Source organism: Onychomys torridus, chromosome 10 (genome assembly GCF_903995425.1).
Source record: "Onychomys torridus chromosome 10, mOncTor1.1, whole genome shotgun sequence".
Lineage (NCBI taxonomy): Eukaryota > Metazoa > Chordata > Mammalia > Rodentia > Cricetidae > Onychomys > Onychomys torridus.
The window spans coordinates 76,028,625-76,053,429 of record NC_050452.1 but is presented as its reverse complement, the minus strand read 5'-3'; the positions used below and the strand labels follow the sequence as shown (position 1 = coordinate 76,053,429).

General features: G+C 40.2%; 1 protein-coding gene across 5 annotated transcripts in view; it reads right to left on the bottom strand.

Moving 5' to 3' along the window:
• The window catches only part of Mapk10 (mitogen-activated protein kinase 10), a 282,756-nt gene that overhangs the window by 67,098 nt on the left and 190,853 nt on the right, over window positions 1-24,805 (bottom strand). For 3 of the 5 annotated variants that reach the window (XM_036200298.1, XM_036200295.1, XM_036200297.1), the window contains 5 exons: window positions 17,061-17,190; window positions 13,411-13,469; window positions 12,448-12,586; window positions 11,597-11,762; window positions 9,169-9,240 (listed from right to left, as the gene is read on the bottom strand). In XM_036200298.1, coding sequence (XP_036056191.1) covers window positions 9,169-9,240; window positions 11,597-11,762; window positions 12,448-12,586; window positions 13,411-13,469; window positions 17,061-17,190 — 566 coding nt within the window. The remainder of the gene's footprint in view (window positions 1-9,168; window positions 9,241-11,596; window positions 11,763-12,447; window positions 12,587-13,410; window positions 13,470-17,060; window positions 17,191-24,805) is intronic. The other 2 variants (XM_036200299.1, XM_036200296.1) reach the window with 1 other exon arrangement.

Below are 24,805 nucleotides of genomic sequence, written 5' to 3'. Positions count from 1 at the left end.
CAGGACATCTGGGAGATATGCATTCAGGACATCTGGGAGATATGCATTCAGTACATCTGGGAGATATGTCTACAGGACATCTGGGAGATATGCATTCAGTACATCTGGGAGATATGTCTACATTACCTCTGGCAGATATGTCTTCAGTACATCTGGCAGGTATGTCTACAGTACCTCGGATACATGTGTCTACAGTACCTCTGGCAGATATGTCTATAGTACCAGTACATCTGGGAGATGTGTCTCCAGAACATCTGGGAGATATGCATTCAGTACATCTGGGAGATGTATCTACAGAACATCTGGGAGATATGCATTCAGTACATCTGGGAGATATGTCTACAGGACATCTGGGAGATATGCATTCAGTACATCTGGGAGATATGTCTACAGGACATCTGGGAGATATGCATTCAGGACATCTGGGAGATATATCGACAGGACATCTGGGAGATATGCATTCAGGACATCTAGGAGATATATCTACAGGACATCTGGGAGATATGCCTACAGTACATCTGGGAGATATGTCTACAGGACATCTGGGAGATATGCATACAGGGCATGTGGCAGATGTGTCTACAGTACCTGTGTCAAATGTGTTTACAATACCTCTGGCAGATATGTCTACAGTACATATGACAGATGTGTCTACAGCACCTCTGGAACATATGTCTACAGTACCTCTAGCAGATGTGTCTACAGCACCTCTGGTAGATGTGTCTACACCCTTCTTGCTGCTTCAGAACTAATTCCACCACTTTACTGTTGTGTGATTTTGACCAACTTCACCTCTCTAAATGTTATTTTCATCCTCTAAAATGTCAGCACTAAAAAGCATTTATTATGTAAAATTTTCAATGCTGTATTTCTGATAAAGCCCTTTCCATATTGCCTAGTGATAGTTTTCAAAATACTAGCTTCAACTCATACGTATATTGTATTATATATAGAAACTAAACATACACACAAAAAATTCAATTTTTAGTTACATAATTTATATTCAGATACATAATAACTTTCCATAGTTTTTGTTTGTTTTTTAAAATGAGTGAACCTAACTTTTCACTAGGCAGCCCATTTTCACTGCTGAAGCCACTTAGAATGGAATACTCCATATCAACTCACCAGTGGCTCCATGAAAATTCTCCTAGTCTCTTAGCCAGCAGTCCTCAACCTATGCATATCGGATATTGTTCATACCAGACATTTACACTACAATGCATAACAGTAGCAAAATTACAGTTATAAAGTAGCAACAAAAATAATTCTGTGGTTGGGGATCACCACAACATGAGGTATTAAAGGGTCACCACATTAGGAAGGTTGAGAACCACACAATAAACAATGACCTTATTTCCACAGTTAAAAGAAAAAAATCTGAGAATATGTCAGCATGGTATAATGCTGAGTCACTTCTCTCCTAAAACTGACCAGTTTTATCCTTTAGAATAAAATCTTGTGATATTTTTATAATGGCCCCTCATATACAGACCAATATCATCAGTAATATCAGTGATCAGAATGGGAATAGGGTCCTATGTTGTTGTGCTATCAATAGGCTCTAGACAGTTATTGGCTCAATAACTAATACATTGCCAACTGATATGAGTCCCTGTCCTTTCTCTCTCTCTCTCTCTCTCTCTCTCTCTCTCTCTCTCTCTCTCTCTCTCTCCTCTCTCTTCCTGTCTCCCCTCTCTCACTGTGTGTGTGTGTGTGTGTGTGTGTGTGTGTGTGTGTGTGTGTGTGTACTTTTGCAGGATATCCACATTCCAAAGTAAAAGATGAACATTTTTCTACACTTATCTTTCCTTCCCAGTCAGAACTCAAAATAGTCTTAAGGAATAATAAAACGTTTCTACAAAAAGAGAGAGAAAAGAGAAACATGAACCTAAGTTCCAAGGTTCATTTGGCCACTGGCACACCTTTCCGAGTGACCGTACCTGAAGCCCTTGAATTCCCTGTAAGTTTTCCTCTCTGTTTACCATTCTTCTGACTACCTAGACTGTGCAGCAGGTGTGCCAGTTCTTGTGCCTGGAAGTAGCAACCTCTAAAGACTGACATACACATGGAGCCCTACATGAGTTTTGTGGGCTCACAATGAGATTGATACTAAAGATCCAGTCATGTAACACATTCTATAAATCGGTCATCCTCCCCCGCCATTAGAAGCAGGTGAATTTAGAAATTGGATCATTGACCAGGGAAGACCAGTGAGTGGTAAACCTTCATGTATGTACAGTGGTTGAGAATGCTTATCAAGGCTACACCAGATTAATTTATGAAATTCTGACAATATTAGAGTGGATGGTACCACAGATAAGTATCCATTGGAAACTGAATTCTCACACTTTTTTTTTTATAAAATTTATTTATTTATTATGTATACAGCATGTATGACTGACTGCAGGCCAGAAGAGGGCACCAGATCTCGTTACAGATGGTTGTGAGCCACCATGTGGTTGCTGGGAATTGAACTCAGGACCTCTAATTCTCACACTTTCTAAGGCATATTGGGGTCTCTGTATAGGATGCTGATAGGGTGCCATTCTGGCTGAGTTACTACAGCGTCCTCCATCCCCAGCATCCCACAGCAGGGAGCCAATGTATTTACAATTATAATACCCAGATAGTGTGTCACTTCATTCAAAAGAAATTTTAAGCATTTTCAGATGTTGCTAAAATATAATCATCAATTTTCTGAGAATATCTAAAGTTTTTTACACAAGTAAGTTGATTCTAAATGATCTTCTTCTTTTCAAACTTTATCTTCCATCTAAATCCAAGAAAAGAAATCCTAGTTACTACTTTTACATTCTCCTAATAGCTTGGGTCACAATCCATGATTAAACAGTTCTCAGGCTGTGTGAATGCTACGTTTTGGATCTTCTATGACATCTCCAATACTAGGTCTAGAGCAGGTTCTCAACCTTCCCAATGCTGAGACCCTTTAATACAGTTCCTCATGTTGTAGTGACCCACAACCATAAAAGTATTTTTGTTACTTCATAACTGTAATTTTGCTGCTGTTATGAACTGTAATGTAAACATCTGGGCTTTCTGATGGTCTTAGGTGATGCCTGAGAAAAGGTCATTCAACCCCAAATGGACCATGACCCAGAGGTTGAGAACCACCATGCTAAATGCTCAGTGACCAGTCTGTGGAGCTACAGGAAGCAGAGGTGCCTTTTGGAAGAACTTTGTGGAAGAAGTTCAGTCATGGGGGGTTGACCCTTAAAAGTGTAGAGAGATGGTGTCTCTGCGACTCTCTTTTCTCTTCCCCATTTCACATTAACCATGGACTGAAACATCTGAAACTGTGTGTCCCAATACCTTTTCTTCTTGTGAGCCATGGCCTCTGGTCCTGTCACCACAATAGGTGGGGACCAACTCAGCAGCCCCCGAGAAACCTGAAAATATCCAGTTTTGAAGACTCCTTAGCTGCCATGCCTCTGAAACTGCCCTGATTTATCCTTTAGCACACTGAACTGAGTTGTCACTTAATTTAGAATTCAAACAACATTTTTTTGTAGTTTCTTCCAACGAACGTCAAAGAACGAAAGAAAGATCATTTCTTTGGGAATTTTACATGTTGAAAATCAATCTTTAAAAATCACAATGTTTTAAAACCAAAGTAGAACCTTAATAGAGTACTAATGTCCTCAAACAAACTGAGAACATGCGTGTTTTTCCTATGTAAGACCCACACACAGCAGTTCCTGAGACACGCTGTAAAACACTCCAGTGCCAGAGACTCAGAGGAACACTTTTTATCCTGGGTCCATCTACCTAACTCCTTCCCTTCATAACCCTAGAGATATGTTGCTCTCATAGCTCTCACACACAAATGTGTGTGTGTGTGTGTGTGTGTGTGTGTGTGTGTGTGTGTGTGTATGAAGAAAACTAGTGGAAATAAAATCTTATTAAACAGTTTCAAATAAAGAATTTATCTCATTCTTAAAAAGGTGATTGTCATTACCACATTAACAGATAAGAAAGAATGACCACAAAAAATGTATACTCCAAATGTATCTAAAGCCAACATTTCATGCTGTTAGAGATAAACTTGTATTATCTTAAGGACAATGATGGGATAGTATAATAGTATAATATTTTATAATACTATTATAAAATAGCATGTTAATTATAAACTTATTGGGAAGTAAGTCCTGTTTTAAAGAGTTAATATGACTATTTATCCATGACATAGATACACAGTCATGACCTTCAGTTTCTATTTTACTGTCTCCAGTTCTCATGTGTAAACTTTAAAAGATACCACGTTCTGTTAATAGGATGACATTTTCTTTGCTTGTCTCATTGTGTGGGAAGTCGTTTCCCTGCCCCTTAGCACCATCCCTCCCTAGCAAGAGGTCTTGTGCCTGTTCCTTTCTTTCCAGCTAATGTTTCTGTGCTTACAGGAAGAGAGTCAAGAAGGGTATTTGCTCTATCATACTGCCTGCTTTAATTGGAGACAATTCACCCCATATCTAGAATTTTGAAATGAATATCATGTACTAAGTTCCAACAGAAGCCAAATCCAGAAACTCTGGTCAAGAACTACAGAAAAAGGACCACTGTGGGTTCCTTGTTCAAAGAAGATCCTCCCATTGGATATAGAAAATAAAAACATACAGTAGAAAAGAAGTGTATAAAAGAAGCAAGGTTCACAACAGGTCTGATGTACATAGGAACACAGCGAGACTGTGGCAGCGCACACAGGGCCCGCACACGTCCAAGCCAGATGGGGTCCCAGCGCTGAGAGGGGAGTAGACACGGGCCCCCATCCCTAACCCAGAAGCTACCTCCAATTGACAACTGCTCACAAAGGAGAACTTAGTTTTCTCCAGTTGAGTCTCACTGAGGACACAAGCCACAGCTCAGGGCCTGCAGGGCATGTGCCCAGCAGAAGATGCCAACATAAAAACAAGCTCAGTGGTGTCTGGGGGGATTTTTTTTGTCTCATGGCACTTTGGGCACTTTTTATCTTCCTGGTCTTTTGCTAGTGTGTTACGGTTTTGCAACTTGTCTTTTTGTGGGTTTTGTTTCTGTGTGCCTGTCTATGTGTGTGTGTTTCTAGTGAATGATTCATTTATTTATTTATTTATTTATTTATTTATTTATTTATTTATTTATTATTTATTTTTAATTCTCTGGCTTCAGGTTTTTGATTTTTGGTTGTTTTGTTTTGTTTTGTTTTTTTGGTGTTGTTGGTGTTTCTTGTTGTTGCTGTTGTACTGTTTTTGTTTGTTCGGTTGGTTAATTTTGCCTGTTTGTTTTCTAAAGAGAGAGAAAGAAAGCATAGAGTTGGATGGATGAGGAGGTATAGAGGATCTGGGAGGAAATGAGGAAGGGGAAGAGGTGATCAGAATATATTGTATGAAAAATCATTTTCAATTAAAAAAAAGAATATGCAGGCTTAAAGAAGGCTTGTGAAAAGGCCAGGGTGCTGTGGGAGTCTCTAGGATCCCAAGGACAGTGCAGGGGTGCCATGGGAGTCTCTGGGATCCTGAAGACCGTACAGGGGTGCTGTGGGAGAGTCTGGGATCCAGAGGACAACGCTGGTATGCTGGGGCTTGGAGTGAGTTGACAGAGGGAGAACTGCACAGGGTTTGGGGAAATTTCTAACCAAGTGAGTTGAAGCTGTTTCATTATAAACTTGCTGAAAACAAGAGAATTCACAGGGAAGGCAGAGGGCCCTCTTTGCTGTGCTCTGTAAACAGCACAGCTCTGAGGGAATCTGTTTCCATCATGAAATTATCATAAAAATTGAATGAGCTAATGCACAATATAAAAACTGAGTTAGAAACATTGAAATATTAAAATAAATAGCATATTAATGGTGGAAACCACATACAATTATGTATACACTCTGTGGGCATGTGTGTACATATGCGTGTGTACATGGGTGAGCAGGTGCATGGAGTCAAAGAACAATCTCAGGCACCATTCCTCAAGCTATATCCATTGTTTTTTTGAGACAGTGTCTCTCACTGGCCTGCATTTTACCAAGTAAGCTAGACTGGCTGGCCAGAGCCCCAGGGATCTGCCTGAATTATCTCCCAGGTGTGGGTATTCCAGGAATGTACTGTAATGTCTGGTCTCTTTAGTGTGTTCTCACAATTGAACTTGTGTTTCTGTGCCTGCAAGGCAAATGCTTTACCAACTGAGCCAGGTCCCTGGTATTCTATGTTTTTTTGTTTAAAATTGCATATCTTTGCCAACACCCTAACTCAGTTGTAAGTACTGGGATAGTATCAGGATAATAGCAAACACCCAGAAAAGCCCACAGTGTTTCTCAAAATGAAAAGATAGATTTAAGTGAAAAAAATCAGTCATTAGTGAAAATTTCTTAAGATTTTTTTCTGATTTGCAAAGGCATTTTAATGTTTTTGCTTTTGCACAGAATTAAAAGTTCTGTGAGAGGTAAGGAATAATGTTGAATACAGACTATTGCATTATTTTTCCAGTCAGAATAATTTGATACTCTTATTAATATTAATTCATTTATATGTATTTTAATATTTCTAAGTAGGAGAGCCTGCAGATCTTGAACTAGTCAGGGTCTCAATGTATACTAAACTTCAATATTATTTTCAGCAAATCCTAGAATTATTTCAATTATGCTGACATATTGTCATGGTTCTCTGGGGAAACCATGACACCCTTGTGCCTGTTCTTTGTGGTTTAGTGAGCTGCCTCAGTGGCCTGATCATCCTCTAAGTAGGAAGCCCTAGTCAGAAAGTGACAGTGTTGTAGACTTGTGTCACACAGGGCAGTCAACCTGGCTATCAAAGACCTGTGTTCTGTGACGTAACCACTTGAGATAAAGGCACACAACACACAGACCTCCCTACAGTCTACATTCTCCACGTTAGAGATTAGACTCGATGAGCACATGCATCACGATGCAGATTTTATATACTGACTTTTACATGGTTTCATTCAGGTTCAAAATTTTTCTAAAACAAATAAAAATAAAAGGCAGGCTCCAAAAGAATTAAAAAAAAAAAAACAGAATATCATCAATGATGTGACTACCTCTGTTTTGCTGAAAGGTCAATTTTGATTTTAAAAGTTTCAGTTTATTCTAATTGTGTCAGCTGTTGAGTTTCAACTGTCAAAATAGAAGAGCAACTCTGAGAAGTAAGTGGAGAGTTAAATTACCCTCACAGAAGGGTCTTGCTCGGTGGAAATGTGACCTAGGACAGCCAGGTCTCAGGCTGCTGAGAAATCCTAGCATGTCTTTCTCCACTAGCAGGTGACCAACAGGCACTGCAGCCTCCACTCTGGGCAGTGATGGAGAGGTACCTCTCTCTGTTTTCAATGTGCAACAGCACAAAGAATAATTTCTGTTGTGAGTAAGATCAGTGCACTGACATGTGAATATGGATTATAATGTTCAGACACATTGGTTATGTAACTGATCCTCAAACTACAAATAACTATCTTGTTGTAAAGAAAAAGTCTCATGTAGTCACATCTGAAATGTGCCTGTGAACAAAGGCATGAGGCAAATGATTATGTAAAGTGAATTATAGACAGAAGGATGTTGCAGGGTTGCCTCAACCTCTAGACCAGTACCATCCAATGAAAAGACAACAGCCCCACATGTAAATTGTGCATACAATTTAAAATGTGCTAATATTAACAATAAAAAGAATAGGAAAAGGTAAGATCAATTTTATCAATATGTGTTTTACCTCAATACATTCAAAATACAGTCACTTCAGACATGTTCAATATAAAGTCATTACTGGTTCATTGCACATGCTTTGCATTTTTCTAGATAGTGGTAAGCATTGTATTCATTCAGCACTTGTAATTCAATTTATAATTTCAAGTGCTGAGAAGTGGCATATGGCTCCACGGTCTTTATTACTGAAGGCCTAGAAGAGACCAGCACTTTGTGTCAATGCTGGGACTCAGCAATATCATACTAACGTCCAGCAGAATGCATAAATGCCTGTTTGCTATTAACTTCTTATTAAGTCATAGTTTTTGAACTATAACCTTTCTTTTCATGTTGAAATAAAAATGAAATGTGTAATAGAGTTATCTGGCATATTTCTCATTGACAAAATCCAATTATTCTGAGTTAACACTGTACTGTCGTTGAAGTTGTCAGTTAGTGTTGACCATAATTTGCACTAGCATTCATTAGCATGATATATGAAGGTTATTTTCCATGTATCATAAACACAAATGGTACCTTTACTAGAGAATGAGTTTCTGGTCATTGAAGAAATTCATCTGCTTTAGAAATTCTTATGCATACACAGCCTTCTAAGAAACTTAGTGGAAAAAGCTGTGTGTGTGTGTGTGTGTGTGTGTGTGTGTGTGTGTGTGTGTGTGTATGTGTTCAAGTGCGCAGGTGCAGGTGGAGGTCAGTGGTCATTGTCAAGTCTTGCCCTCAGTCACACTCCACCTTAAGTTCTGAGTGAGGGGCTTTCACTAGACCTGGAGCTCTTTGACTGGCTAGGCTGGCTGGTAGTGAGGTCTGCTCCTCCACTGCAGTTACAGATGTGTGCTTCTACACGTGTGCTGTGGATTTGAACTCAGATTCTCATGCTTGTGCAGCAAGCAGAGGCCCACAATTGCCTATTTATATACCATGTCTCAACCTCTCAAAGGTGAATGAAGTCCTATTCAAGCCACCTGCCTTCTGTCAATGTGAATAATAGTTATGATTTCTAAGCATGGAAGTTCACACTTTACTGGGGCTATGCATGCTACAGCGGCCAATTTACACCTGTCTATGCATGGACCCATAGATGAAAGCTTAGACTGTCAGGGAGAGTAAGTAGGGAAATTGAATGTAGTGGATCATAAATCACTTTAGAAAGATCATGGGAAATGACCTGCAAAGAGTGACTTCATTTGCTAATTACGTTTTTTTTTTGTTTGTTTGTTTGGTTTGGTTTTCATTTACGGTCTGGTGGTCTCCATTACTTCTGAAAAAATGGCATTCCTGTTTTAGCTTATAAGAAAGAAGAAGTCATGTGGTAGGCAATCTACAGTGCTAGAGAGAGTATAGAAATTGTCACTTCATTGTGACAAGTACTCCACTTACCCAACTTTCTGCTCTGTCTTTACTCTGCTGGTAAAATCATTACGAGTTTAAAGGAAGAGAAAATAAAACAGGTGAAGCCAAAAGTACAAGGATACAGTCCCTTCCGGGAAAGAGGATTTTGTGGCGAACCATTTCTCCCATGATGCATCCCACAGACCATATATCCACTGGAACAGGAGAGAGGGAGCGGAGACAGGAGGAAAGCAAGGTTAACTGAGGTAACTACCTCTGGTGATGGGAAAGTAAGACTCTCACATTCTACCTCAAATGGCTGAATGTGAGTTAAAATTCACATTGTGCTATCACACAGTCTCTACAGTGAGAGCTCAAATTCATGTGTAAAACAGAGTATCCTACAGAAGCCCAAACTGCATCTTTATTGACATGAGTTGGCAATGTCACGGACAGGAAGAGAACACTCACTAAGCCAAGGTATCTCCAGGCAGGTGTCAACTAAAGGTCTTGGAGACGGTTTTGATAGCATTTGCTAGATTCAACCCTGTAGGGTGACTGTGTTCACCTCCTATTTTGTTTAGTTGTGCGCAATGGGCAGCAGGAAAACACCCTTTGTCCCAAATAAGAGTTCATTCAACCAAATCCAAGAGACTAGGAAATGGTTAGTGAGCTTTGTGGTGAGAAACTGTGAATCCTGTGCTACAGCATTGATTTTTCACTCAGAAATTATTCTTTAAGATAAACATCAGCTCTAATTTCTATCTAATATTCTGAGAAAAATGGTAAATTAGCATATGCACAAAGGAGATATTGAGAAGTGAAAATGCGTAAAAGGTGTTAAAACTGAAGTATGTGTGTTTATTTCTCAATTGTCCTGTTTGTTAACCGACATGTCTCCTACCGATCTGAACTCTCACCAGTTTCACGTTTATCAGGGACAAGGAGATTTTAAAACAAAAACATTAGGCAGAGCTGCTCCAAGGGGTGGAAAGCAGGGTGAGGTGCACAGGAGGGGCATGCCTGGAGCAAGAACAAGCTGTTTTTTTCTGCATGATAACCATCCTCAGCTGACAGAAAGGATGACACACGGGTATGAGACACACCTCCCTGCACAGCAATGAAGGATTTTTTCATTGTTTTGTGGGCCTTTCGAATAAAGAAAGGAGCAGGGATTGAATACCTTCTGTCTGTGTGACAAAGATCCAAAAACACAGAGCAGACAAATTCAGACTTCCAGGCTCTGTCCATCCTTATCTCTCCTAATTTTTGTGACACCCAGTAATCATACCTGTGGATATTTGCTATATGCACACGATGTGTAGTGATCAAATCTGGGTAATTAGCATATTTACAATGCATTGGGTTGAGACATTCAAAATCTTCCCCTTAAAATATACAATAAATTATTGGTAACTCTGGTCCTCAATTCTTGACTTCTCTTTAATTAATCCTCCTTTGGTTTCACTCAGGAGGAAGGCTCCATTAACATAAGTCAGAAGATGATACAGCTCTGGCAGTGGCCTGCTCAGGGCTGACTGTCCCTTTGCTGCATACAAAGACATCAGTGTAACAGCAACCCTCTAAACTGGAAGTATGCAAATAATTGTTTCTAACTTCAATGGCACATAAATGCACTCTGCAGTAATTACACTAAAAAACGCAGTAGTAGTTGTTTTGATAAAATGTGTGAAAATGGATTACTAGGAATTAAACATGTAAAACATAAAAACAGGTATTCAGGGAACATATACAAATCTAACTTAAAGCTAATATAAATATATTCCAAGTATATTTGATACGGTTTTCAACATGGCTCTATATAATAAGTATTTCAGACAAAATGATAGACTGCAAAGCTTTCTAAGAAGTTCTTTATAAACCCTCTGTTTTAATCAATCAAAATTCAATTTGAATTTCAAATATTCTTCTGGATCTTTCTTTCAACATGTTCATGTACATTAGATTTTCTTGTCAAAGAAATAATGTAAAACTGAATGTTTTTTTCTTTACATGGTTTCTTGGATTTATTAAGATTTACTAGATAGTGCTACACTAAATATTACTTACAGAGGATTTGACATAAGAACAAGAAGCTTATATTGTGAATGATGCTAACTTGACTTGATACAAGATTCTGTAATATCTTTGTTAGTCTTTCTTGAGGACCACAGCCATCAACCCGAGATATTATACAAAAGCAAAATGTTTAGCTAAAGCATCTTTCTCACAGTTTCCACAAGTATCTGGACTACACTGCAATGCAGTTAGCAGTGATTCTCCCTGTCTGAGGCCTGTGTGCCAGTCAGCAGTCACCTGACTGTGTAATCACACTCTATTTGCAATTCTTTTTCAGCTATCGAATTTTAGAGTTCCTGTAGCCAAACCTGCTTCTCGGAAACATGCTTCACATTCTTCACGCCTGACCCCCCTAGTGGTATTTAAGAGAACTCTCTGAATACGAACGCTGGCAGTTCTTTTTCCAAAGAATTTCTCTATGCTACAACAAAAATGACTCTCAGTTATCTAAAGCATGAACCCACTGCTTCACTGTTCCAGGATCATCCCTACCGTTCTCCTTGTAGCCCATTCCCAGGATGACTTCAGGGGCTCTGTAATAGCGTGTCACCACATACGGAGTCATCATAAAGCTCGTGCCTGCTGTCCTGGCCAGTCCAAAGTCAAGAATTTTCAGAGTGCAATCAGACTTGACTACAATGTTACTGGGTTTTAAGTCCTGAGGATAGGAACAGGGGAGAAAAGTGAAAGTGAGTATCTACAAGAATTGCAATTTCTATTCTAACACTACACAGTGCAGCCTTGCAAGGCAGCAGCTTGCTTGTAGGACCCTATGGAAAGCACAGGATTACTGTGACGAGTCACAGGCAGGTAGTTTTAGATTTTGAAAAATGCCCTTATAAAATATTTTAAGTTCAGAAGAGAACTGTACTGTTATTTTTACAACTTAGGCTCACATGGAAAGAAGTCTTGGGAAAAATAACACATCATTTGTTGTCATCTCTGAGGTTTCTCTTTAGGACAACATAAACTTTTAAGGGTGAGTGTCATTTCTAGGCATGACAGGGGAACATATCAGGGTAGCTGCCTTTATTTTTCCAGAAAGGAAGAATGGAAATGAGCTGTCTTATTTCAGCTACTCGTCCGACTTTGAATGTCAAAGGACTAGGAAATACAAGGCTATTCAGAAGTTGGCTCTCAGTGAGCAAAAATATAAACTCAAATTCTACCAGAGCACACACAGAAGTCCCTTCTACATATCAGTCAGTCAGGTGCTAATGCTACCCATCTACAAAATTACCAAGTGCATGGTATTTGACCAATTCTCCCTTAAAAAGTACTTCAGTGCTGTTTTTCTGTTCCCTAGCAGTCAGCACACTGCAATTCTAGAGTAAATTTCTTACCCTGTGGATAATTCCAGCAGAGTGGAGATGCTTGATGCCACACAACATCTGGTACAGCAAATAAGACATCCGCTCATGGTCCAGTTCCATTTGAATCACCTGACACAAGTTGGCATCCATCAGTTCCATCACTAGGTAACTAGAAGGTAAACCCATCATGTTAGTTCCAGAAGGGAGGCTCTAGAATGACCTTCCATCACTGTTGGAGTCCTGTACTTCATCTAAGTTTATTGAACTTCCAAGTTCTGTGATTGCTTGAGTTGAGAATATGGGAAACTTCCAAGTATATCATGATGGACAGACGCAGCGACTCAACCACATGCATATAGCAGCATCACTAATTAGTATGTGGCTCATGCCCATCTGTTCTCTAACCTTTAGTGATCATACTTTTCCCTATATTTCCTTAACTCTCTCCCAAGCACTATGATTACAAATGTGGAAAGGAATCAGGACAGCCACTTCTAAAGTGCGCTGCAACTGTGTGGAAGACACTGTGCTCTAGAATCACTGCCCTCAGCCTGTGTTTGTCACCAACATTCTAGACAGATTCATTTTGCACAAAATTAAAGGCACTGCAAAGACAGGTTAAAAAAATAATTGCAGCATGTCCTTTATAAATAGTTCTCAAAATGAACCGACCTATCCTGGAAACCTCACAGAAATAATGAGTAAATAAGCAATAAGGCTTTCTTACTTCCCTGATTTGCCAAGAGTATGGAACAACAAACCATATGGGCCAGAAGGAGGCAGAAGTGTCCTTCAGTAGACCACACCACAGCAGAATCGTCACTGCATACTGCTGCCTCATTTCCTGGGTCCTGTTCCTTAGGTCTCTTTGATCTTTGCAAGGAATTTCATCCTTTTTGTCTCTCTCTGTTGCTATTATATTTGTTGTTCTCTGGAGTTATCTGAGTGAGGGCTGGGTTCAACCTTCATTACCTTTGTTGTTTTATTACTTACACATCTTGGAACTCCTCCAGTGTTTTCTGAGGTGTGAAAACATTTAATAAGCTAATAATCTGGAAGACAGAGCATCAAAGGGACAAAGAAATAAGGCAGAAAGTTAATTATTTTTAAAGTATGAATGTATTTATTCCCAATGTAAGGCACTCAATGAAGGCCATGATAGAAACTGAAAAGACTGGGAGTTCTTCTGGACTTGCTTCTTAGAACAGAAAAGTGTGATCAGAAATCACATAAAACCTGTCTGAAGGTTAATAATGAAATTATAAAGTAAATTCTGAGGCAGCAGCTAGAAAAGACCTGTGTATCATATTGCTTCTTGTGGCTCCAAGATCACACACAAGCTGCCAGGTGGTTAATCCGCAAAGAGCAAAGTCACCAAGAAGAGAAAGATGACGAAATACTCATCAAACCTCCCAAGGGACCATTGCTCCTCCAAATGCAAAACTCACATCGTAAGTCACAATTGGGTTTTGGCATTGAAACTTTCTTTTACTCTTGTATGTCAATTAAACACAATTTCAACCAATATCCTAGTGCTGGAGGTGGGAAGAAACACCATTCTCAATATCAACAATAAGTCTGGCAAAAAGCAAGTTGAAGAGTTAGCTAAATTCAGTCCTAACCATTTAGTCTCTTACTTCAGTGAATTTGTGAATTAGGTGACAAATAAATTAACCTAAAAACCACATTAATCTCAATTCTATGTAAATTATGCATATAGATAACCCATTTAAATATTATGTCTTGCCATTTAAATATTATACATCAATGTGTCAGTGGAAATGAAAATATAAACAAATGAGGATTTCTACTTAAAATGTAGATGTGAAGAGAAATCCACTTTACAAAAAACTTAGCTTGATATTTAAACAAATCCAGGGCACAAACAAATTCATGGCTTTTTATAAAGTTTGTAAGTGACACTTTAACATATAAAGTGGTCAAAACAATACAATTCTAAATAACTGAAAAATGTGTCATTTCTGTGGAATTTTTCATTGTTGTTGTTTACACAAATGATTAAGGAACATGTCTCAAAGCATCCAATGTTGGTGTTAAACTTTTAAGACGCCTATAATTCTGAGTAGCAGCTCAAACGGAGCAGTGTGTAAGCAGACTATTTGTCAATGGATCATCATTCATTTCTCTCACATTGTATAATCTCATAATGTAACATTTTATCACAGAAGTTTTTTGTTTTGCTTTTAGACAATTGGACTCTCCACCAGGAACACAATTACACACACTTGCACACATTTGCATGCATGTACCATTTTAGGATGGAGTAATGCCAACTCTCATCATCAGGTGGTATTTAAATTAGTCTACAAAGCAACAGTACAGATGGATTTCAAAGCCAGTTTCTCATGATCCATTTCTTTCTCTGTGTTCTTATTTCCCATTTTCCTATACATTCATATCAGAACCTTCCCGGATTTCTCTTTTGGTTTTCACCTCAGTTCTTACCTCATAAATTTCAGTTCTTCCTAATAACCCATTTAAAGCCTTATTTCTTTTATGCATATGAGTGTTTTGCTTGAGTGTATGTCTGTACACTGTACGAAGGACTGGTGCCTTCAGAGGCCAAAGGCCTCAGATTCCTTGGAACCAGAGTTACAGATAGTTGTGAGTGACCATGAGGATGTTAGGAATTTATCCCAGCTCCTTTGGAAGAACATTCCATGTTCTTAACCACGGAGCCCCATCTCCAGCCCCCTAAAGTCCCAGCTTAACTATGGAGTCCCATTTCCAGCCCCCTACCATCCCAGCCAGAAGCTCATTTGTTGCTGTTGCGGTACTGAGCCTACTAGGCAAATGCCCTACCAACAGCTCACTCAATTTCAGAATGAGGTCATCATAGACACTTCTGCTTCTATGCAGTATTTTCCAGTGGGAATCTGATTCAGTTGTTTTATTCCGAAGTCTCAGGAGGCACAGACATGAGTCAGCATTTGTCACAACCCTGCAATCGCAACAATCACTTCCTGGAACTGAGTTATCTTCTAAATGGATTTTCCTATTATTAAAGGTTTAATGGGATTACTTCATTGTTTTTCTTCACTTTTCACAGGATTAGCAGTACTCCATATTCAAAAAGCCTTTCCCTTTGCTTTGAGTATTAATGAAGAACTACAGCTGGTCATAGGGAAGCTTTCTCTTCGTTAAAAACAAAAATTGTTTCTATAAGATTATATGCACATACACATACATTAAAAAGGATAGCAGGTGTGATGTTGTCTATAAATTGTCAAAGCGATTTGGAACTCTTTGTTTCCCTTAAGGAACAGTTACTGTGAGTTCCCTTCATTGCAGTGAACATCAGGGCAAGTACACAACTGTCTTCTGTTACAAGACAACGCTGAAAGCAGACTAACTTCATGGTGAGATTAGTCACTGCAGGGTGAGTTTAAGGGCATGGTACCAGCATTAGCTTGGCTCTGGAGATAGCTTATGAGGGACAGGAAGAAAATCATATCTCCAAGTAGGAAGCTGAGCAGTGACTGGGCTCACATTGACATGTCATTCTCATGAAATCTTAGAGGTACTGTGAGAGCTACCTAGTGTCTTCTGAAGGCATGTCTCCCAACATCCTAAGCAATCTGAAGGTCCCTCTTCTGAAAGGATTAGCCACCTCTCATGTCACAGCACTGGAGACTTTGGAAAAGACAGTTGAAATATATCCAAACCACACCATTTTTGGTGGTTTGTTTGTTTGTTTGTTTGTTGTATTTATTTTTTCAAGTTGGCCAAGCAATTGGAAATTTCTCTATAAGATGTTGCCCTACAGCGTCTGGAAGGATGATTAAGTAGATACAGTTCATGTATGGAGAGCTTTCTACGCCATTGCTTCTCTGCTTATGTCCATCCATGTGGCATGTGATATCTGTTATTTTAGTTTTATTTATAAAAATGTATAATGTGCCTAACAAACTTGTTGTAACTGTTAAGAATTGTCACCAGAATGTCAAATAATTTTCTTTGATTTCTCCTTACTAAGAAGAGACAAGGCATGAGGATGAAGGTCCTTGCCTGAGATTGAGGAAACCTGGCTTTCAAAGCAATGGTTGACTCCTCCTGGATGCACTGAGCAAAGGCTCTGGGTTGTCCCTGCTCTGAAGAGATTTCCATGGGGCTGTACCTGCTGCTTCCCCATCCCAAAGTGAGATGCTCACACAGCAGGGACCCCCAACAGCTGAAGGTTCTGCCTGACTCTAACTGAAGCACACAGGAGACAGTGTGGTGACAAAAATATCCTCCCCGTTTATTACGAACTCAAAGTATAAAGAAATATCTTTTCCTGTATGGTTTCTCTGCAAGTTTTGCTTGTTTAGGAGCTTCAGTTTGGCTGAAAAGCATGAGGCTCCTGGGTTAATTTTGAGCGTGACAACCAAATAAGGTTAATTTCATAATAGGGACATATCAGTCACATTCATCTCCTCCATGCCATATGGCTTTTGAATAATTTTTAAGCAGGAAGCTACCATGAGGACAATGAAACCAAATACAGCATATGGGCCAAATAAACAAACTTAAGAGATGGAAATGGCAAAGCAAGCCTTCCTCCTGGAGCAGTCCTTGTTTTTCCTCCTCTTGTCTCACAACCTCCCACTGCCAGGGGGTTCAAAAATAATACAGAAACTCACGTTTTTATGGTTCACACACTTCATGAGGACCAGCTCCCGGTAAGCCCTCTTGGCGTGAGTTTGGTTCTGGAAGGGTCGGCTGAGCTTCTTAATGGCCACATTTCTGTCGAGGACAGCATCGTATGCAGCACTGTCAAGATTCAAAAGCAGTCCAGACTTCAGCACACATCATTGATGAGGAAGGTAGCCCTCTGGAATCCTACCGAGATGCTTTTAGTTTACACATCAAAACAATTATAAGGGAAGGTGTGAGTGACTGGAAGAAGAGGATGGGGAGAGAAGGAGGAGGAGAAGGGGTGGGACATTGCCAGAGTGCAGCTTCAAACTGTATCAATGAGTTGTGGGTCAGGAGACAAAAGCCAAGTACTCAAATTTCCCATAGGGTGCCTGGCTATGGTAAGTCATTCCATCTACTGGAGCTTGAACTTCTCATCTGTCAATATAGTATGTAGGTAGTCTCTATCTGGGATAGACTGTAGGTTCTTTGGTTATTCCAGATGTACATCTGTGTTTCCCCCAGGGACAAGATCCAGACTTTACAATCTGATGATAAATGCGTGAAGCATAGGCTGATCCATTATCAGTGTGCATTCATGAACGATAACAAGGCACAAAATAAGATACACCATCGGGAGATGCTCTTGTAACAGATAACTGCTGCTCAGTACCAAGAGGAGTAAATGCTACTTAATGTCTGAAGCCCTCAATCAGACAACAACAATAAACTATCATGTCTTTAAAAAGCAATCTAAAATAATAGGACTGTCCCTCATATAGTTAAAGTGTGCTTCTAGAGATCAAGGGAGTAAGTGAGAGGGGCCTTCTTGCTTCTATATCTCGTGATATACCCATAAAACTTTGGGGTTTCCTGGGTTTTGTCTCAGTTTGCAGGATGAATAAACAAATCAGAACCCCTAATCTATTAAATTTATAGTTTTGTTGATCATTTAGGGTTCAAGCTATTGAACCAAAAGCAAAAGAAGGGTGAGGTTTTCTCTATCCATGTGAGGTATACTGTAAAGTAATGAGAGGCTCACAGGGTGACTTGGATGAAGCTTTATATTTTGCCTAGTACATGTCTCCATCTAATCTTTAGTTTTCTCTAAAATAGCTCAAAAGCTTTTTTTTTTTTTTTTGTCTGCTTATGTTCCTTTGAAATCGGAGCTTACTATGAGTAGGCCAACTCATTCTGTTAGTGGGCAACTTTGAGAGTAGAGATGCCATGGTTCTAACAAAGACAGTCATCTCTCCAGGGTTACCAGTGACTCCTCTTGGCCCTGCTTCAAGGTCAACTCATATAAAGTGTTCCCCTTTGTTATGATAAACTATTGACTCTGAAACCTTTCAAAGGACCAAGTAAATACCCAGAAAGTCAGCTTTCATTACTTCTCCCAAATTCTGTTCTTTACAAATATCACCAGTGTCCCCGTGCCATTTGTCAGAACATAGCTTCAAGTCCCATCTCCATCTGCGCTGTTTCCTTTGAATATACTTCCGTCTATCAGTATTCTCAGAACATGTGGTCCTGAACTAAATAAAGCAATGCTACGCTGGAGTGTCAGTGAAATCTAGGGTAGAGCTATCAACTCTTTCATCCATTCACATGCTCACTCAGCAATCCTATCTCACAGAGTTAATAATCCTATCTACCCTGGTCTCTTTGATGATGATATCTATGGACCCACTTTGCACCTACACTGCTTTAAAACAGAAAAGAAAGAAGAAGAAGAAGAAGGAGGAGGAGGAGGAGGAGGAGGAGGAGGAGGAGGAGGAGAAGGAGAAGGAGGAGGAGGAGGAGGAAGAAGAAGAAGAAGAAGAAGAAGAAGAAGAAGAAGAAGAAGAAGAAGAAGAAGAGGAAGAGGAAGAAGAAGAGGAAGAGGAAGAGGAAGAGGAAGAGGAAGAGAAGGAAGGAGAAGGAGAAGAAGAACATATGGACTGTTGAGATGGCTCATCAGATAAAGGAAGGAAATTGGTGCCAAGCCTCAGGACTCCGGTTGGAATCCTGGGACCCACATTGTGGAAAGAGAAAATCAACTTGAGCAAGTTGTCCTCTGACCCTCACATGCTTGCCTCATCACACACAAAGTTAATAAATGTAATCATGTTACAGGTGCTTTTTACCCCACTGTAGTATTCGTTACTTTTATCTTTTATCCCACCATTGAGAGTAGAGGTAGAGGAAGGTGTCAGGTGGGCTGGCATCTTACAAGGGTGCAAGGAGGAAATGATGGCCTTCTAAGTACAAGACATAAATTTACTTCTCAAGGTAAGTGATTATAGCAACAGGAACTGACATTCACTTCAAAGACAGTCTGAAAATCTCAAGCCAAATATAAGTTAGTTAATTTTTTAAAAAATTTCCAAAATAAATGGGTGAAAATAAATATGATAACTAGGAGTCAGAGTAACAAATGATGTCAGTTCAGATAAAGTCAGGTGACCTCTGAGTTCAGTCTAGAGATGCAGTCATCCAGACAGACAGGCCCAGACAGTCAGGTCCCAGGGTCATTCTCCTGAGCTGACTCTGTTCCCTGTAGTCAATGCTGCAGTTCAGTGGACTCTCCTATTGATGCTGTCCAAGAACATAGTGCCCATATTCGACCAGTTTAGGTGTTAAATCTCCCATTTTTCAATAAATTTGTAACTATTTCTTACAAAGGAGAAACTAGTGAGGCTTAGCCCATGGGAGTTTAAGCCCCTGAGATCCTGCCCTGATCCTGCCAACAGCAAACTAAGCCCTGAGGTCCCAGGAAATAAATGACAAAACACCCACCCACCCCTGGGTTTCTTATCAGGCTAATCATTGGCCAGTTTCTCCTGATATGGTGTTGCACCCTCCCTGCCTCCGCCAGCTCTTCCTTGATGCAAGTTTTGCTAAGAATCTCAGCCCTGCTGCTCACCAATGTATATTCACAAGAAAACAGTACACACTTGCTACTGTCAGTTTCTACACACTCACATCAGGGGAAAAGCAGTCTGACCAGCTCCTTTTAAGGAGTGAAGGAGTGTAGCTGTAGTGTCCTGGCTGGTGTGAGCACCCAGCAAATGGCACCTTGTGCTGTTCTTAAAAATCAGTGTCCTTGTTTGGTTTATTATGCAACATGGGATAAAATATGAATTTTTATCTCATAGTGATAATTAGATATAAGTATACTAATTAGCAACTTCTAGTCTTTCCATTAATTATAAATTAATGTAACTACCATGCCACCTTGACCGTAATTCTGAAGTTCATCTTGTGACATAGAAGACTAGGAAGAAGTCTTACTAAAATCTAGATACATTGTAACTATATAGATCTCTGACTTTGAACATTAATGAACTCGTTTGTGTTTTTAATGAAATGATGTCCACCTCATGTTTTCTAGGCTCACAGGGTGCCTCTTCTAACCAATGTCAAGTTCAGTTGGTGCCCCTTACAATCTTTTCTCCAACAGAATAACAATCTTGCTTGTCTGTAGTTGTGTGGAATATTGTGGGTTTTATTTGACCCTTCTGTATAACATTATTGTGCGAAATAGACTTCAAAGTACGTTTATAGCTAGCACTCTGGATTCTGAGGGGTCCTGTAGAGGCCCAGGAAATCCTCGTCAGGCAGAGCCAGGGTGGCAGCCATCTTCTGCCATTCTTTGCTTGGCAAGCAGAGTTGGCAGAAGGTATGGGGTGTTTTTCCTCTGGTGCAGAGATGATGTCATCCTCCATATTCCAGGCTGGCAGGAGACAGCAGTGACCGCCAGGTTCCAGGCCCTTATCCCTGATATGATGGAGCAGTGACAACAATACCCCTAAGATCTGCCCCCAGCTCGAGATTCCCTAACTTCAGAGATGAGTGTGTGTTCTGGTAACTCGGTAAGTCTGGGGTCCCCCAGAGTTAGGACCTCCCTAGAGATTCAGCTTTCCAGAGCCCTGGAAGCCTTACAGGAGGCCTAGACGGGAGCCCACTCCTCTGGGTTTCCAGTCACTGAACAAGCACACAATTTATTGTATTAAACCTTCATCTGGAGAAAATATTTCTCCCTCCTTTCTTGCACCCTGGCAGGCACCAAAGGCCCCCATTATCTTCAGTTCCTCTGTGGTTACTGGACACCTGCAGACTGGCATTGCTGATGCTGCACAGTTAAACTGCTGTCTGCAGGTTTTCCTTTCCTATGAAGTCCTTTTTAATTCATGGCCATGCAGTCTTCCTTTGCCCCTTTTCTCTGTGTAAATAAAAATAGAAGCACAACTTTAAGGAGATTTTCCAACTACTTCCTGAAGTAGTTGCTGAAGAACGATAAACAGTGTGGTGACATAAAATACTGACCTGCCTCTACTATTCCTGGGTCAGCTCGTCAAAGGAATAAATGGCCATCTGTTGCTATGCTCCTGGCACTTAATCCAGTCATAGGCTATGAGGCTATGTTTGTCTCTTTGTGTAAATTTATGTAAATACTTGTGTGTGTGCACACACCTGTTGGCAAATTTTACTCGTATCATTTATCAGTTTTATCTTCTAACAATCTCACACCCCTACTGCACTGATCTTTTTCCAGAGGGAGAATCATTTATTTGAGCATTTTTCTTACCCCCTTCCCTTTAATATTTAAAATGTTCTTAATCATATTAACACATTGAGGTGGCAAGGGTGAATCCATATGTGTCACCTGACAAGTGAGAACAGTAAAAACATCATTGGAGCATCTTAAATATCCTAACACATCGCCTGTCCAACCAAATTCTGCACTAAAGTTTGGGCTTTAGTTAAAAATGATACAAAAGAAAAAATAAACAAAAAAAACTGTCCATCCAGTAACTTCAAATATCTGACTTTCATGACTGTCTTAGAGTTTCTACTGCTGTGAAGAAACACCATGACCGGCAACTCTTATAAAGGAAAACATTTAATTGGGGTGACTTGCTTGCAGTTTCAGAGGTTCAGTCCATTATCATCATTCAGGCAGATGTGGTGCTGGATAAACAGCTGATAGTCCTACATCTTGCAGGCAACAGGAATTCAGCTGAGATACCGGGCAGTATCCTGAGCATAGAAAACCTCAAAGCCCACCCCTATGGAGACACACTTCTTCCAACAAATTCACACCCACTCCAACAAAGCCACACCTCCTAATAGTGCCACTCCCTATAAGATTACAGGGGGCCAATAACATTCAAGCCACCATGATGACCAAAGAGGACACAGCCCCACTTTCACCACTGTGAACCCTGTTACTGAATCTGCCATCTCACATCTGCATTTGGAATTCATTCACAAGCTCATAACCACAGAGCAAAGGGAAATGAAAAAAAAAAAGTTACTTTAAGCACAAGACAATAATGTCTGGAAGTCAGGACGATGATGTTGGAGAAGAGTCTAAGACTCCTCCTGAAGCAAACTGGCTATATCTCAGATGGGTGGTGGAGCACATGCATGCAAGGCTGCCTCTCCTGCCCTTCTTTCAGCTTTAATAATTGTCTTGTGTTAAACCTTACGGTGCTCCTCTTAATGGCTGTTGAAATACCCATCACCTGTGGTCTACCCACATTTCACCTTATACTATACACCAGAATACCAGTCTGCCATTGGAACCTAAGAAATTACAACTTGGTGTAATGTAAAGTAAGTGAGGGCTATGGAGATTATAAACATGACAGACTAGTTGAAATGCCTTTGCTATTCTGATTTTGCCACTTAATTGCAGTAAACTAAACTGTTTACTATTCTGCTGCTTATTTCAACTTTACAATAAAGGTCTTCCCCAAGGATGAATTAATAACCCAAGTGTTATGGGGCATGTTTGTGATCCCTGCAACCCAGAAGTGAAAGCATGGTGAGGGCTGCAGGCCTAAGGCCAGCCTGGCTGGGTAAGGAGTTCCAAGCTTTGCAGGAAGACCTCCCAGCAGAAAGAGAGACTAATTTATTAAAGCACTATAAACTGAACTTTGTGTTTCATAATTTTTTTGTTATGAACAAATAAAAACAAAACTGCTTCCTAAACAAACATCTATATCTATTTCAAAGTTGCTAATCCTTTGAAGACCATTCCCCAGGCATTTAGCATAGACATTTGTACACCTTCATCCAACTAGATGGTGTGTGTGGTGGCCAACTTTCGTTGTCAACTTGAGCACATCTGGAATCAACTAAAAGCCAAGCAGCTGGACACACCTGTGAGAGATTTCCTTGACTGGATCATTTGAGGTCCGCCAACTCACCCTAAATCTGAGCCACACCTTTTGATGGCAGCCCACTTAAAAGGCCATGGAAGGAGGAAGCTTTTGCTTTTTGCCTGCTGTTCCACGCTCTCAGTGGCAAGTTCACCTAACCTATTGCCAAGGCATTACTTTGCTGGTATGAGAACCTACATTTTCAGGATTCCAACACAGACTAAAGACCAGTTGCTTTCTAGGAACTGCTGAGACATCCAGTCTCATGGACTGAACAACTTCAGGATTCTTGGCCTTTCTTTCTGGTACCAGCCGGGTTTGACTCCCAAGACCACAACCTATATGCAACTCTTATAAATACCATTAACACACAAATATTCTTCATATCAGTTACCTTCCTTCTGAGAACCCTGATGACACAGACAATGTAGCTCGTAAATGGGAGAATTCTTCTCACAATTCTGGATGCTGGGAAGGTACAGCAGCAGCAGCACATTCAGCATCTGGGGACAATCCCTTGCAGATAGTATGTCTTACTCTGACCTCACATGTTGTCAGTCCTGGATGGTCTCCACTGTCTTTTCATAAGCTGCTAATGTCATCTGTAAAGGCAGAGCCTCAAGACCCTCAAGACCCTGGAGGCTGCAGTGTCTAGTCCTATCATATGGGTTTCAAGAGGTGAAGGAATGGAGGGGCATGGGCTTCCCAATGACAGCTCAGCATAAGGTGCATTTACAGCGTTCTCTCCAGTCAGAACCTTTACCTTGATGAAATGACAAGTCTTCCAAATTAGGACACTCATTTTAACTTTCACAGGAGGGACATACATGTGGTGATATTTTAATTATACTGAAATGGTATTTTATTTGTATGTTAATAAATAAGTTTGCCTGGAGATCAGAGGTCATTAGTGAGCCAGGGATTGAAGTCAGGTGGTGGTAGCCCAAACCCTTAATCCAATCACATGGCAGGCAGAGTCTCTGTGTGGTCAAGGACACAGCCAAGCATGGTGACCTTTGAGTCTTTAATCCCAGTACCAACCATAGAGACCAGGAGGTCTATATAGACACACAGTGACAAGGTAGTCAGGTGGCTAGGCTTAGAGCCAATGAGAAAGCAGAACAGGAAAGCAATAAAACTCAAGACACACAGGAAGAAGCTCTCTCTCTCAGAGGAAGGACAACAGTGAGTGGTAAGCTAAAGGGAGTCGTGGCTCTTGCTCTGATCTCTTAGGCTTTAACTCTGTATTTGGCTCTGTGTTTCTTATTTAATAAGACAGTTTAGAATTTTGTCTACACACACACACACACACACACACATCCAGAGCACATACATGTGTATAAATGTGCTGTGTGTGTTTAAGCATTCCTGTTACTGTGCTGTATTTACTCACAGAAGTTTGTAGCCATGTAAATTATACTACTTTGCATCATTTCATCAATGTTTCAAACTACATTGATATAGTGTTTAGGAACTAGTTTTTTAAATGAATTTAATAAAAGACTATAAAAATTCACTCTATCAGGGCTTTCAAGATGAGTGGATTAGCAGGTGAAGGCTTTTGCTGCCAAACTCCATGACCTGGAATGAATCCCTGTGAC